The sequence below is a fragment of the Sphaeramia orbicularis genome, chromosome 12 (genome assembly GCF_902148855.1).
Source record: "Sphaeramia orbicularis chromosome 12, fSphaOr1.1, whole genome shotgun sequence".
Lineage (NCBI taxonomy): Eukaryota > Metazoa > Chordata > Actinopteri > Kurtiformes > Apogonidae > Sphaeramia > Sphaeramia orbicularis.
In genome coordinates, this window is record NC_043968.1 from 54160522 (window position 1) to 54174159 (window position 13638).

Below are 13638 nucleotides of genomic sequence, written 5' to 3' on the forward strand. Positions count from 1 at the left end.
GTAGTATTCTCAACCTTTACGGAAACCAAGAAAGGACAAATAAGTCAAAGGCAAAAACTGTCTGAATGGTGTCTGTGAAAAGACATAATTTATTGAATATTTGAGATTGTAATTTGTGAATGTTTCTTTCATTTTATGCATAATCCCATCCGATTTTTGTATTTTGTTTATTAGGTGTTTATGTGTATCAATATTAATTTATATATCTTAAAAACTTAATGTAAGAGGAGCAGAAATACCAATATTTCACATTTGTTTAAGTAGAAGTGCAGATATTTGTTCATCTGACACTAGTAAAAGTAGCAATTTAACTTCTTTACTGAACTCAAAGTGAGTGAGTGAATAATTACTGGACGTGTCATTAATAACCAAAAAAACAAAAAACAAAAACATACCTTGGTCTGGAACGTATGCAATATATAAATAATCTATAATTCCCCTCAAAGGCAAAACAGCCTGTATTGAAAGTATAAAAAGTAAAGTGTACAGATGCTTCATTAGAGTGTAAATGTAAAAAAACAAAAAAACAAAAACTATTTTCCTGTTATTTTACTTTGAAAGGTTTCTCTACTTTCTCTGAGACATTTTTAAACTAAATTTTGACATTAACCTGTTGCACAACTATTTTCTATTCCATGTTCTGTAGTTTTTTAGCTGTGGAAAGATTTACTGCATAATCGGTTGATTCATCTCCATCAATAATCATGTGATCATGAATTATAATCATTGTATAAATATTTTATACAGTAAGGAGTATGTCTTAATAGTGAATGATGTTTAGGGGAAGCGAACAGCTGCCGAGGAGTGTTTCACTGTAACAGTTAAGACACAAGAACAAGCTTATTTTCTGAATTCACTAAATGTGTTTCGGTCGAGAACGTAAACAAATGTCTTGTGAACAATAGCTTTCAAGACTTTGAGGACACGGTTTTTGTGAAGAAGAAAAGCAGGGATCATTGGAAACACATGAGTATGATTAAAAAATACACATAGGATGGGTAACAGACCACACAAGAGCATACAGATAATAGCATGTGTCCATTTTGGGGGTTTTTTGGGGGTTTTTTTGTTTCTTTTTTTGTTTCTTTTTTTTTTTTTTTTTACCTTTTTTTTTAATCTGAACCCGTCTGGCAGTGATGAAGATCTTTCTTCCAATTAAAGTGCAAATTTCAGGATTTTCTCTCAAGTATTTCCATTTCATGAAACATTACACTTTTTCATTACCTCATTGGCAGTATTATACTCCATGACAGCTTCATTCATGTTTCAGATTACTTTTTCAACACCTTCCTGCCAGATACAGACCATGAAAATCCCTATAGGACAGTACATAGTCACAAAGCTGGAGACAAAGTTCAAACCTAATGGAGATGGGACTAAGTGGAGCCTGCAACTATCATTCATGGATGGAGTGGTTCAGAAATGAGCTTTAGCAGCTTAAACAACAGCAGCAATGAAGAATAATTATAGTGTTATGTTAAATATAATGCATTAATTATAAATTATTGTATTACTAGTATTATGCACTGGCCTTCACCTCACAGTAACCTCATGCACTTCCCTGTAGATAAACTCATGTTTGTTCTCCCAGAAGGACTGACTGTTCATAATAGCAAGAAACATTGTAACTACAGGGAGGTGAGACCTTGTGTTCCAACAGATACACGTCTAAGACAACACTCATAACACATTGCAAAGCACATTCCAGTAGCAGGACGTGAACTGATGGTTGACAAGTCGCGTCAATAGGTGAGGTCTAGTCACATGATGGAGTTGGACAATGTTGTGAAAGTCCAATCTATTGTTTGGGGTGGAATCGCCCAAGAAGAAAATTGGGAATCGGACCTGGTAATCAGGGCTCTTTCTGCTTAAGTTCCTGCATGAGATCTTGTATATTGAGACCAGCACTGATGGTTTGTATTTTGCCTGTGACCAAAATAAATTGTGAACTGAGACCAAGACACAGCCTGAACTCATCTCTAGAGCTTCCAATCAATGAACATATGAGACCTTAACAGCAGAAACATTAGTCATGGACAAACAGAGATGTAATGTAATGTGCATTGGAATAGATTACATTAACCTAAACAGTGTATAAATACCTCATAGGGGGGGACAGAGCTTTCTCTATTGCAACTCCAACCCTCTGGAACCCCCTCCCACCTTCTGTCCGACACTGCTCCGACCTCAACACCTTTAAATCCCCTTTAAAAACTCATTTATTTAAGAATACTTCTAATGTTTAATCTTTATGTTTAATGTTTAACTGTTTTATATTTGTATGCCTGCCTTTTGCACCTGCTTTTAATCTGTTTTTAATATGTCTGGTTTCTGTTTTTATCTGCTGCATGTAAAGTGTCTTTGAGTTCTATGAAAAGCGCTATACAAATAAAATGTATTATTAACCCTCTGGTATCCCGTCCAGCAAGGCCCTTACTAAGCACCAAGTGCGTCATTTTGGCACACTTGTGGAATAATGTCAAAAAAAAAAAATGTTCATACAGTTTGTTTTTAATTCTTTTACACTTTTTTCTATTTCATCAACTTGAGCCGTAAATAAAAATACCAAATACTCAATAAATGGCACATTTTTTAACCCTTTAAATGCTGTGTTTGTAATGTAAACAAACCATTTTTTTGGATGCAAAAACACAAAAAATTAATTTTTTTCAATACACTACATAAAAAGTGGATCCCATATTATTTGATTTTTGCAGCCTGTCATATGTAAGTGATTAACTCCAACACTGGTTAATTTGCATTGTTATTTTTGGCGCTAGGTCAAATGTTCAAAAATACTAGCATCTGTCACCAAGTGAGCGTAAAATGCACACCTATAAATCAAACTATTAAATATTATATATTGATTTATTTTTCTGCTCTAATCTGATTTTATTTTTGTAAATCAAGGAAAGTCCTAATCATACATATCAAATAATCATTCATTTTAGATTTTTTTTTAACCTTTTAAATGATTTCTTTTCATCATGATGTCACTACATTTTTTGATGAAAAAAACACAAAATATGTTTTGGGATTTTTTTTTTCAAAATACTACATAAAAATTGGATTGCATATTATTTGATTTTTGCAGCCTGGCATATGTCAATGATTAACAGCAACATTAACAACAGTAACAAATTAATTTAGACCCTCACCTCTCAAATGAAACCCAGATATCAGTAAAAGCATGATTTATGCCTTAATGGCTTACGGATCAAAAACAGTGGTTATAATGGAAGAAATAGTGTGTTTTAGGCACACTTGGGAGGTAGATGCTAGTCTTGTAATTTTCTTTTGTTTACAATGTGCAAATTTTAGTTGGTGGCCGGAATTTTAAAGATCATGCAAAAATGAACAACTTTTGAATTCTAACCTTATTTAAATTATGAAAAATAATATGAAGTTTTTTTTTAACATAAAGTGCAAAGTGTGCCTAAAAAGCACACCCAGATACCGGAGGGTTATTATTATTATTTTTTTTTTTTTTTTTTTTTTTTTTTTTTTACGAGTGTATGCAACAGTAATATTATAGCCAAAAACTTCAAATAAATTAGTAAACAGTCAGGGACCATTTTGCTTTACAGTGACAACTTTTTAATTCTTTATGTATTTTGCTAATATAGATGTCTTTTTTTCTCTTTAAGTGTTGTTCAATTGTGTAGCATCATGAAACAGCAAATAGTGGTCACACTCCTGTCCTCTAGGGGGCAGTGGTGTGTATAAATAACCTCTGGCCTGCCCCTCCGGAAGCAGAGGAGGAGTCTGATTCTCCACGTTTGTTTTTGTTATCAGAAAGTTTACTGTGCCAAAGTTTGGGGTATGTGGAGCGTTTCAGATCAGCATTATCTCGTAAAGCAATGTATTTCCGTCAAACCTTAAGTTGACTTAGTTTACCTGAAACCCCGTGTGTCGCCCACTACTCACCGGAAATAAATACATATCGTCGCCTCTGTTATTATCTGTAAAAGTGACCGTGTTTTCGCTAAAAGGCCTGTTAGTCTGATGAACAAGAGCTCACCGTGGCTTTAACGGAGAAACTTGACTTGAAACCAAGCACGACTTTCGGATTTAACCCAGCACGTTTTGTCTGGAAACGCAACAAGAAGTAGGCTAGCAATTACATTATGCTGATAACAGTCAAATTTTAGTCGTGTTTTTTTTTTTATTATTGTTTATTTTATGACAGCTGTCGTTTTTGTGTGCTTCATGCTCACTTTTGTCGACTTATGTCACTGTTGGTTAGTTAGTTAATTAGCTAGTTAGTTAATTAGCTAATCAAAGCTAACAGTCCTCACTTTTTGTTAGCATTAGCTTCATATGCTTCTCTAAGCTAGTTCTTCCTGCGGTCGGTCTGTTGTGACATTTAAGCAATACTTTTTCTAACAAATTAATATGCACATTTTCTGGAGGACTACAGGATGAGTTTTGGGCAATAGTTTAAAATTTGTTGACATTTTAAGGGACGTCCATTTGGCTTAAACTTTTTGCACGTGCAGACAGACCTTACAGTTTATATGTTCACGTGCATCGTAAGGATTAGCTTGATTTTATTTTTCCACCAAAAAAAAAAAAAAAAAAAATCAGACACATTAGTCCAGCTTTTAATGTATTTGTACCATATTAGCAAGATGGTAACACTGTGTGGAATTACAGATATAAATAGTGATTAATTTGCTTGTCTTGGTTGTTTTTGTTCTTTGCACTATTGTTTAATGTCACTGTTACCGGGGTAACAATTTCAAATCTGCAACACTTTAATTAATTAAAATATGAACCAATATATTAACAATATTCTCCACACTAGTCTTTAATCCTGCAGACACCTAAAAGAAGTTGTTGTCAGTTGTCAAACTTGTTGGTTTTTGAGCTATGTTTTAACACTCAGAATTCATTTAATCAACTGTTCCCTCTGCCAACAGGTTGAGCTGGGTGGTTCTAACACTATGTATGAAGAGACCTGGAGCATCTCCAAGGCTGAACTGACACACCGTAGTTACAGAACAAAGCACAAGTAATGGACCTGGCTGAGGAGAAGCCGGATCCTGCTGCCATCGCGGCTCATGGCTCTACTCTGGATCGTCCGCAGGTTGTGAACCCTCTACCCCCTGAGGTGACGAATCCCAACAAGCCAGGCCGAAGGACCAACCAGCTGCAGTACATGCAGAGCATCGTGATAAAGGCACTATGGCGTCACCAGTTTGCCTGGCCTTTTCATCAACCGGTTGATGCGGTTGCTCTTGGACTGCCAGTAAGTAGTGGATAAACCTCATTTAGATATATATTATTAAACTTAAAAGGCACTCATTCCAACAAACATTAAATCCCTGAAGTTGTGTTGGCATCTACAGGGGTTGGACAAAATAATGGAAACACCTAACATTGTGGCATCATAGAAGGTGTTTCCATTATTTTGTCCAACCCCTGTATATACAGGCAATAAAATGTTGTATTTCTGTGTTGTAGTATATACAAAAAGCTCCCAATTCCTAGAGTACTGTGTGTTTTGTATTGCTTTGTGGAAAGTCAATTATAGGAATTGTATTAATAAACATTTATTCTAAAGTTTCACTTGGAAATGTGTTGCAGACAGTTCATTAACTGCATGAAGTGATTGTAAGACACATTATTTGTCATAACCAGGACTATCATGATATCATAAAATCTCCCATGGACCTGGGAACCATAAAGCAACGACTAGAAAACAACTATTACTGGAGTGCCTCTGAATGTATGCAAGACATCAACACTATGTTCACTAACTGCTACATCTACAATAAGGTGAGTCACTAAATGAAGAGGAAAAAGCAGCATGATCTACTGTGACTAATACTATATTCCGACACATTTCTTTTGCCCTTTAGCCTACAGATGACATAGTGCTCATGGCTCTGGCTTTGGAAAAGATTTTCTTGAAAAAAGTTGCCCAGATGCCAGAAGGGGAAGTGGAGCTTTTACCTCATGGCAGTAAAGTGAAGGTCAAAAAAAGTAGCATTCCAGGTAATGACACATCATTTCTGTTGGAGCTACACATAGATACTTCCCATGTTGTTTCCACATCCAGATATTGGTGATTATCATGCTGAACGTAGCAGCCAGGGGCCATGTGTGAAAACTATTTGCACTGAAATGGTGTCGTTAGCACAAATTGGTTATTGTGGAAATAAACTTGTATGAGAAAGTTTAATTCATTCCATTAAAAAACACTTAACTAAATTGGACTGGAGCAATATTTTAATTTGTGTTTTTCACTTCACTGTAGCATACAGTTATAGCTTTATTTCAGATCAAAGTAATATAGACAGTGACATGCAGTTTATGTTGCTAATTTCAGTGTCTAATTTCCAGAATTAATTTCCCTAAACAAGACGCAGTAGCCTGACATATCTACACACATGCCTACAGAGAAAACGAACAGAAAATAACTCATTTCTATATTATTTGCCTGTTTTTTATAATGTAACGTAAATACAGGTGACTTTTTCTCTTGCAGCTGCAGAAGTTGAAAGAAGGTAAAAATACTAGAAATTGAGAATACACACCTTCCTATTACAACTCTCTTCTCTCAGTCCAAAAGACTAAATCCAAAGATAGACAACCTGATGCTGTTTCACCCTGTAATGCTAAGTGTAGCTACTTTTCCAAGCTTTCATGTTGAGACATGGAGTAGAGCAGTAGAAATGTGTTCACATCCTGCCTGACCAATTTAGATCAGTGATTGGCAATTACAGCTGTCAATCATGTAGGTTACCCTCCTACCTGTCTGAAAAGGGGTGTGATTTGACAAAAAAACTGCATCACAGAGTAGATTTTCTACAGCAAAACACAAGGAAGGAGTAGATGCAGCAGCCTTGTATCCTCTCAGGCTAGTGGAATTGTAAAATACTGAAAGATAATTATGACTTTTTTTGGCCAGCGATGCTAAGAACTGCAGAAATATTCAACAGAACTCATGCAACATGCATGGAGTTTCACATAAATATTAGCACAAAAAAAGCACTCTATAAATTTCCCCTCATGGAATGGTTTAGCAACCTCATGCCGGATGCCTTAAATAAATTGGAGGCTAGATCTAATCCCGCCTTTTGGTAAACAAATAGATGGAAAACTGACTATTTGTTGTTATAGGTTTGACCAGCAAAAGGTGTGGATGTTTTTGCTTTGTTTGACCCATCATCATTTCTGTTTTATCAGCCTACACTGATCCTATTTTCCGTCTCTATTTTCCATTAGAATGAGGAAAAAGTGGAGAAAGGTCAGAAGGTGCCATTAAAACAGCTTTTTTTCCTTAAATGCATTGTGACACTCTTTGACCTGTATGAACACCAGTGTGACCCATCAAGTCTGTGACATTTAAGCCTGCAGCAGTGATAAACCGCATCGGTGACCCCATTACTTTAGCTGGAAATGCCACTGCTCTGGGTTCCACAAAACATAAGTCACATTATCTGCCTTTTCCTGGTAAAACCTTAATTAGAGTCAGTCCACTCAGGTTCAGGTTCTCATGTCACGTTAATGATGTCGCACTTTAGTTTATGGTTATTATAGGGCTGTGTAGGTGAGGAAACATTCACACTATTGGACAGAAACAGCTCTACTGGTGTGTGTGGGGGGGGGGGGTGTCTTTTTTTTGTTTTTTTTTAAAATAAATTTATGGAAAAGCCACAGCAGGGGAACCAATATTGTGATAGTACAAGAAAAATAAGATTCAAGAAATGACAAATACGAGCTGTATTTCTTATATTTTGGTGTTGTCTCCCTAAATTTGTGCCTTTTTGTGCACATGCAGGTAGACAAGATGGAACTGGGATGACAAGTTCATCAGTCAAACAGTCATCACAGATTGCCATGAAAGTGAGTCACCCTTTGTGCGGCTGAGCCCAAATCATATGCTGACTCGTAAATGACACAGCAATGGTGCGCTTTTTCCTTATTGTGGTGTTTTGTGTGCCAATGAAGAAGAAAGTGCTTAAGAGGAAGGAGTTCGACGATGCTGATTTGCCCTCAGATGGTTATCTATCAGACAGCAAGAGGAGGCGTGAAGGAGCCGATCGAGCCCTGGGTTACACAACGAATGACTCTGAAGAAAGGGAGACACTGGAACAAGAGGCTACACAGGGCAGACTGAGTGAACAGCTCAAGTACTGCAACGATATCTTAAAGGAAATGCTCTCGAGGAAACACTGGGCCTACGCGTGGCCTTTCCGCAATCCAGTGGATGCTGAGGCGCTGCAGCTCCACGATTACCACGACATCATCAAGTATCCCATGGATCTCAGCACCATCAAAGTATGCACAGTCACATTTACTTTCATTTTCATTTTATTTCAATACTAACTTTGGGTTGCTAATAGCTAGTTGTTAATTTTCAGAAAAAGATGGACAGACGGGAGTACAAGGATGTGCAAGCCTTTGCTGCGGATGTTCGATTGATTTTTTCAAACTGCTACAAATACAACCCTCCAAACCTTGACGTTGTCGCTAAAGCTAAAAAACTTCAGGTGTGGTTTGAATTCCTAAACAACAAATCACTTCTATGACCTGAAGTTTTCTTTACTGTGTTCTTGTAATTTTGGTCTTTTTTCACTCAGGGTGTGTTTGAGCAGAGGTTTGCGAAGATGCCCGAGGAGCCCGTGTATATTTCACCATCGGCCACTTTGTCCAGTAAGACCTGCGATAAGTCCGAGTCTGCAGAGCAAAATGCCAGTCGACTCGCTGAGTTGCAGGAACAGGTGGGTATAAAACAGGTGGGTTCATGCACAAACCAACGACTCGCTTATCTGTCAACTGACAACAATGAACCCGTGTCTGAAACAAAAGCAAATGGAAACTATATTTACAATGTCCTCAGCAGCATCAGTTTTTTTCCAATGCGTTTTCTGTGCATTTTACAGTATGTCATTATATTATAGATTTAAACACACAGAATTGAAAATATCATTTTTACTTCACTCACTGATTATTTAATTTGATGATTTTTTTCTCCTACTCTTTCCTTCTTTGTTCCACTCTTTTGGGAGATATCTCAGGTTGATTATTTTTCCTTCTTTTCTCATGAGGCTCCTATAACCTATATTTCATCACAGAGTGTATTGAGGTCGAGGACACAAACAGCAGTGACTAAAGCAATAAAAAAGCAATTTAGTAATAAAAAAAAACAAAGAGCTTAAATGAACAATGGTAATAAATGTAACAGGTGATCCAGTAAAAAAAATACTATAAGAGTGTTAATTCCCAAATAATAGTCTGTGGCACTGTCGACCTTTTTTTGTTTTGGTAAGACATTTTTACAATGTCCTCAGCAGCACCCATTTTTCCCCAGTGCATTTTCTGTGTTTGTATGTGATTACATTGTAGATGTAATTAATTTTATTTCGCTTACTGATGACCAATTTAATGAAGAAAATAAGGAGCTTGAATGAACAATGGTAATAAATGTAACAGGTGATCCAGTAAAAAATACAAGGATAAGTTTTAATCCCCTAATAATACTCGGCGGCACCATGCTGGCCTTTGTCTTTTGATTTTATTCTCAGCTCAAAGTCGTTCATGACCAGCTCACTGCACTCTCTGAAGCCCCTGTGAATAAACCGAAGAAGAAGAAAGAGAAGGAAAAGAGAGAGGACAACTCCAGGTATGTTGACGCGCATGCAGTGAAACTCCAGCCACAGCAGCATCCATCATTCAGACAGACTCTGACAGGCTTGGTTTTTGACTTCCAGCTGCTCGTGGAGGGGAGGCAGGGACTGCGATTCGGACGATGACTCATTGCCAATGACGTACGATGAGAAGCACCAGCTGAGCCTGGACATCAACAGGTTACCCGGCATGAAGCTGGGTCGAGTGGTGCACATCATTCAGACACGGGAGCCCTCGGTGTGCGACGCCAACCCAGACGAGATTGAGATCGACTTTGAGATACTGAAGCCGTCCACTCTGCGGAAACTGGAGCAGTATGTCAAGTCGTGTCTGTACAAGAAGTTCAGGAAGTTTCAAAGTAAGTCCTCTGTGTGTTATTGTGTTTATACCCTTTAGTGTTTCTAGTATTATCTCACAGACTCTGCCTGTTCAAGTCATTCTTTACAAGTTGTATCCGAGTATTTAAGTATGGAAAGGCACAGACCCTGACCAGTCATTTTGATTTAGAATAGATTTACTTGCGCATAATTTATACATTATATGGAAAAAAAAAAAACAAACAAGAAAAAATAAGTGGAGAGTAAACGTACGGTAAATTCTTAGTATACAAATAAATGAATTACAGGGTGTCTGTGAGTCATTAAAAAGACAAATAGATTTTGTGAAAATTAAGGCCTTAAATGGTATTAAAAAAGCATTAAATTCGGTGTCCAGAGGCATTAAAAAATTAAATGTACTTGATGTTTGATTATATAAACTTTTAATAATTTTGACCGGAAGCATAGTGTGATGATTGACAGGCGGAACCCTTTAATTGGCTGTTGTTTATGGCAGATACACGAAGTCACAACACTGGATGTTTGGAATGCAGCATTCTGTGGCAAAAGAGCAGAGGGAATATTAGCAAATGTTGGAAAATTGGGAAAATGCAAATTTCAGCAGAAGTGATTGGAGGAGGAACTATTCAGAACCTGGTTAACGCCTGTCGAAGGAAACAGTCATGTATATATAAAACTGTATCTGCAGTTGGACATGGGCATTAAATTTGTTTAAAGTGGCATTAAAAAGCATTGAATTAGAATTGCTGATACCTGCAGAAACCCTGAATTAATGTCCATATCTGTAACATTAAAACAGGAAGAAGACTATACTTAAATGACCCTACACCTATATTCTATAATTACATGACGGTCAAATACAGTCCTGTGTTAAAGTCCTAGTCCAACATTGGGTTTGTTGGTTTAGTAAAGTTCTAATGTCCACACCCATGCATTTATCAGTCTCTGTATATCAATCCAATCTGGATATATGCAAAGTATATACAGCAGGAAAAACAGCTTCTATAAAATTAAGTGGTTGTATTCAGTCTGACCTCCCTTTGCACCTAACATGTCTTTAACCCTTTTGCTCAGACAATATGAGATTTATTGCATTAGTTACCTCCACCAAGGGGGTTATGTATTTGCCGGCGTTGGTCTGTCTGTCTGTCCGTGTGCAAGATAACTCAAAAAGTTATGGAGGAATTTGGATGAAAATTTCAGGAAATGTTGATACAGGCACAAGGAGCAAAAGATTACATTTTGGTGATGATGAGGGGGGGGTGATCTGCCTTGGCGGAGGTCTTGACTCTCCAAGTTGTTTTCTAGTTAACAGTGTTTTCGTCGTTAAAACATCTGTTCACCACTTGATGACTTCCATCAGCCTGCTTCATGTCTGACCATCAGAGAATGTCAGCAGACTAACACAGCATTGGGACATTATTTCATTTCTGATCGACAGGAAAGTGGTCAGGTTTGCCAGTTTACCATGTGTGAAACCATCTTTGTAAAAGGAAAGCAATGTTTCATCTGGTTCTGAAGGTTACTGGAAATGTTTGCTTCAAACAAGTTCTTGATGCTGCATTCACAGCTTTTGTCTGTTATTTTAAGCAGTCAGTTCTGAATGAAGTCGTGACTTACGAACACATGTTGTGTTATTTTGTCACTGTTGGGTGTAGTGTTGAGTTTCCTTTTGTATTCATGTTTTTTCATGTTTGTTTCATTTCATTCAGCATGTTGTCTGATTGGCTGATGAACAAAGGAGTTGGATGCTTTTTAAAAACTGTCTAATATGCAACAGCTTGATTTTGGTTTATACTTTTCTTCCGTCTTAAGAACAACCTGTGTGTGTGTGTGGGGTGGGGGGGACTGATCTGCCTTGGCGGAGGTCTGCACTCTCTGAGTGCTTTTCTAGTTTTCTGATGATTTAGTCCAGGTTTCATTCAACATGTCAGACTTGAACCTTTACAACACATTTGTTGTTTTGTATGGTGTGTCTTAAGACTGAAAACATGGTGTGCATTTTCTTGTTGCATATTGCAGAAAGAATGAGAAATGAATACTTATGCAGATTTTATCCTTGAAAACAACAAAACTAAAGGTGGTTGTGGCCTAAGACGCGCACAGGGCTGTGTATGTACCATGTCATGGTCAAACTAGACCTACAGAAACAACTATACCTCAAAGAATTTCAGCATTTTCTGATTGTACCTGAAGAAAACAGAATGAGAAATAAATATGTATGCTTATTTATCTAACTTTATTTTCTTTGAGCTTGTCCTGAGTCTACCATCTAAACCATTGTACAAACTGAAATGTCAGTACCGGTGCTGTGAGTGGGTAGTTAATGACACAGCATACAGAAACGTCGACCATTATGAAGAACTATGTAAAGTTTTAGTTTTAATGACTCATTCAGTAGCTGTACCTGTGAGATAAAGGCTGGAACAAGAAGAGCAGAAACATATGCTTGACATTATTATTCTTAAAAGTATTTGTTTTAATTCCTTTTCTTTTTCTTGTCCAGAGAAAAGTGGTCGAGCTGCTTCTCACCATCTCGGCAGCAGCAGTTCTTCAGAATCTGCCACCAGTACTTCCACCGACTCCAGTTCGGAAAACAGTGATTCATAACACACCACAGCTTTTTTATGTTCTTTGGTGAGACACAAGCTAAACTTTTTTTTGTTTTGTTTTTTTACTTTTATACATTTTAAATTAAACTACTTGCACTTTTGATCTGTGTTCAGTGTGGATTTATTCTGAGTCACTATAACTGTCCTCAAACCACTAACCCTAAAATACTACACGCAATACTATACACAGTACTACACTACAATAATAACCACTAATACATGTAAATAAATGGTGTAAAATACAGTTTGTCATCTTTTCACCGTCATTAGATATGACCCATGTGGATGTTCAGAGGCTCTGTAGTTTCCGTGGAAACATGGTCATCTTCTACAACATTGATTCACCAGTAAAACCCATGGAGCTGGATAAATGACAGTGAATGGAAACATTTGTTTTTACATTCAATTAATCATATTTTGCTGAAAAAGCCTTTTTTTTTATTCAAATTTTTATTCAGAACAGTCTCATAAGACATTATACAGGACTATAGTATAAAGTACAGGGTTTTTTTTGTAAAGGAGGAAGGGTATATCAATAATGTTCACTGAAAGGAAGAAAAAGAAAGCAAAAAAAGGAAATTAGTTAACAAAAAATGGATAATAATAATGATATTAACAAGTTTGTACACATAGCCAATCACATTTTTAGGAAATAAGACAAGTAAAATTATTATAAATAGATATATATGTCTACACACAAAGTAGTATTTATAGTCACAGTGCAAAGAAAATAAGTAAAAAATGGATGAATAAGCCATTTTTATTAGTTCACCGGCCAATAGACCATGAGCTATTGTGAAGGTCGTGTCCGGTGTTGTCTTCATTAGCAATTTCTTCAAACATCTCTGATGAAACAAATTTTTTATTGTAGCTTCCTTAGGACAACAATATCTACAAAGTTTGTTCACAATTTTGAGAAATTTTGAATTTGTTTATTTTATTTATTTATTTATTTATTTAACAAATTTTTGAATTATGAGAACTGTGCTTTTACTTTAAATGAGCCATATTTAATGGCTTATAACATGGAAATGGTTAGAGATATCAAT

The 13638-nt window shown here is 36.6% G+C and overlaps 1 protein-coding gene across 5 annotated transcripts; it reads left to right on the top strand.

Moving 5' to 3' along the window:
* The first annotated feature begins 3738 nt into the window (after positions 1 to 3738).
* Positions 3739 to 12704, top strand: LOC115430652 (bromodomain-containing protein 3-like). Of its 5 annotated transcripts, none has more exons than XM_030150785.1 (11): positions 3739 to 3820; positions 4923 to 5251; positions 5644 to 5781; positions 5865 to 6000; positions 7790 to 7854; positions 7957 to 8289; positions 8373 to 8501; positions 8592 to 8747; positions 9537 to 9634; positions 9723 to 9997; positions 12484 to 12704. In XM_030150785.1, exons 2-11 carry the CDS (start codon positions 5018 to 5020, stop codon positions 12585 to 12587), a joined length of 1668 nt encoding a protein of 555 aa, XP_030006645.1. In that variant the 5' UTR covers positions 3739 to 3820; positions 4923 to 5017; the 3' UTR covers positions 12588 to 12704. The 5 variants fall into 5 exon arrangements, with proteins under 5 accessions (XP_030006645.1, XP_030006644.1, XP_030006648.1 ...); XM_030150784.1 differs by having other exon boundaries at positions 3768 to 4108; XM_030150788.1 differs by having other exon boundaries at positions 3768 to 4108; positions 8592 to 8732.
* The last annotated feature ends 934 nt before the right edge of the window (positions 12705 to 13638 follow it).

What these genes read in the sequence shown, in the direction of transcription:
- LOC115430652 (XM_030150785.1), top strand. Translation starts at nt 5,018, where the DNA reads ATGGACCTGGCTGAGGAGAAGCCGGATCCTGCTGCCATCGCGGCTCAT. An exon ending in TGGATCTCAGCACCATCAAA is followed by an intron (nt 8,290 to 8,372) that starts GTATGCACAGTC and finishes GTTAATTTTCAG; the next exon opens with AAAAAGATGGACAGACGGGA. An exon ending in GAAGTTCAGGAAGTTTCAAA is followed by an intron (nt 9,998 to 12,483) that starts GTAAGTCCTCTG and finishes TTTCTTGTCCAG; the next exon opens with AGAAAAGTGGTCGAGCTGCT.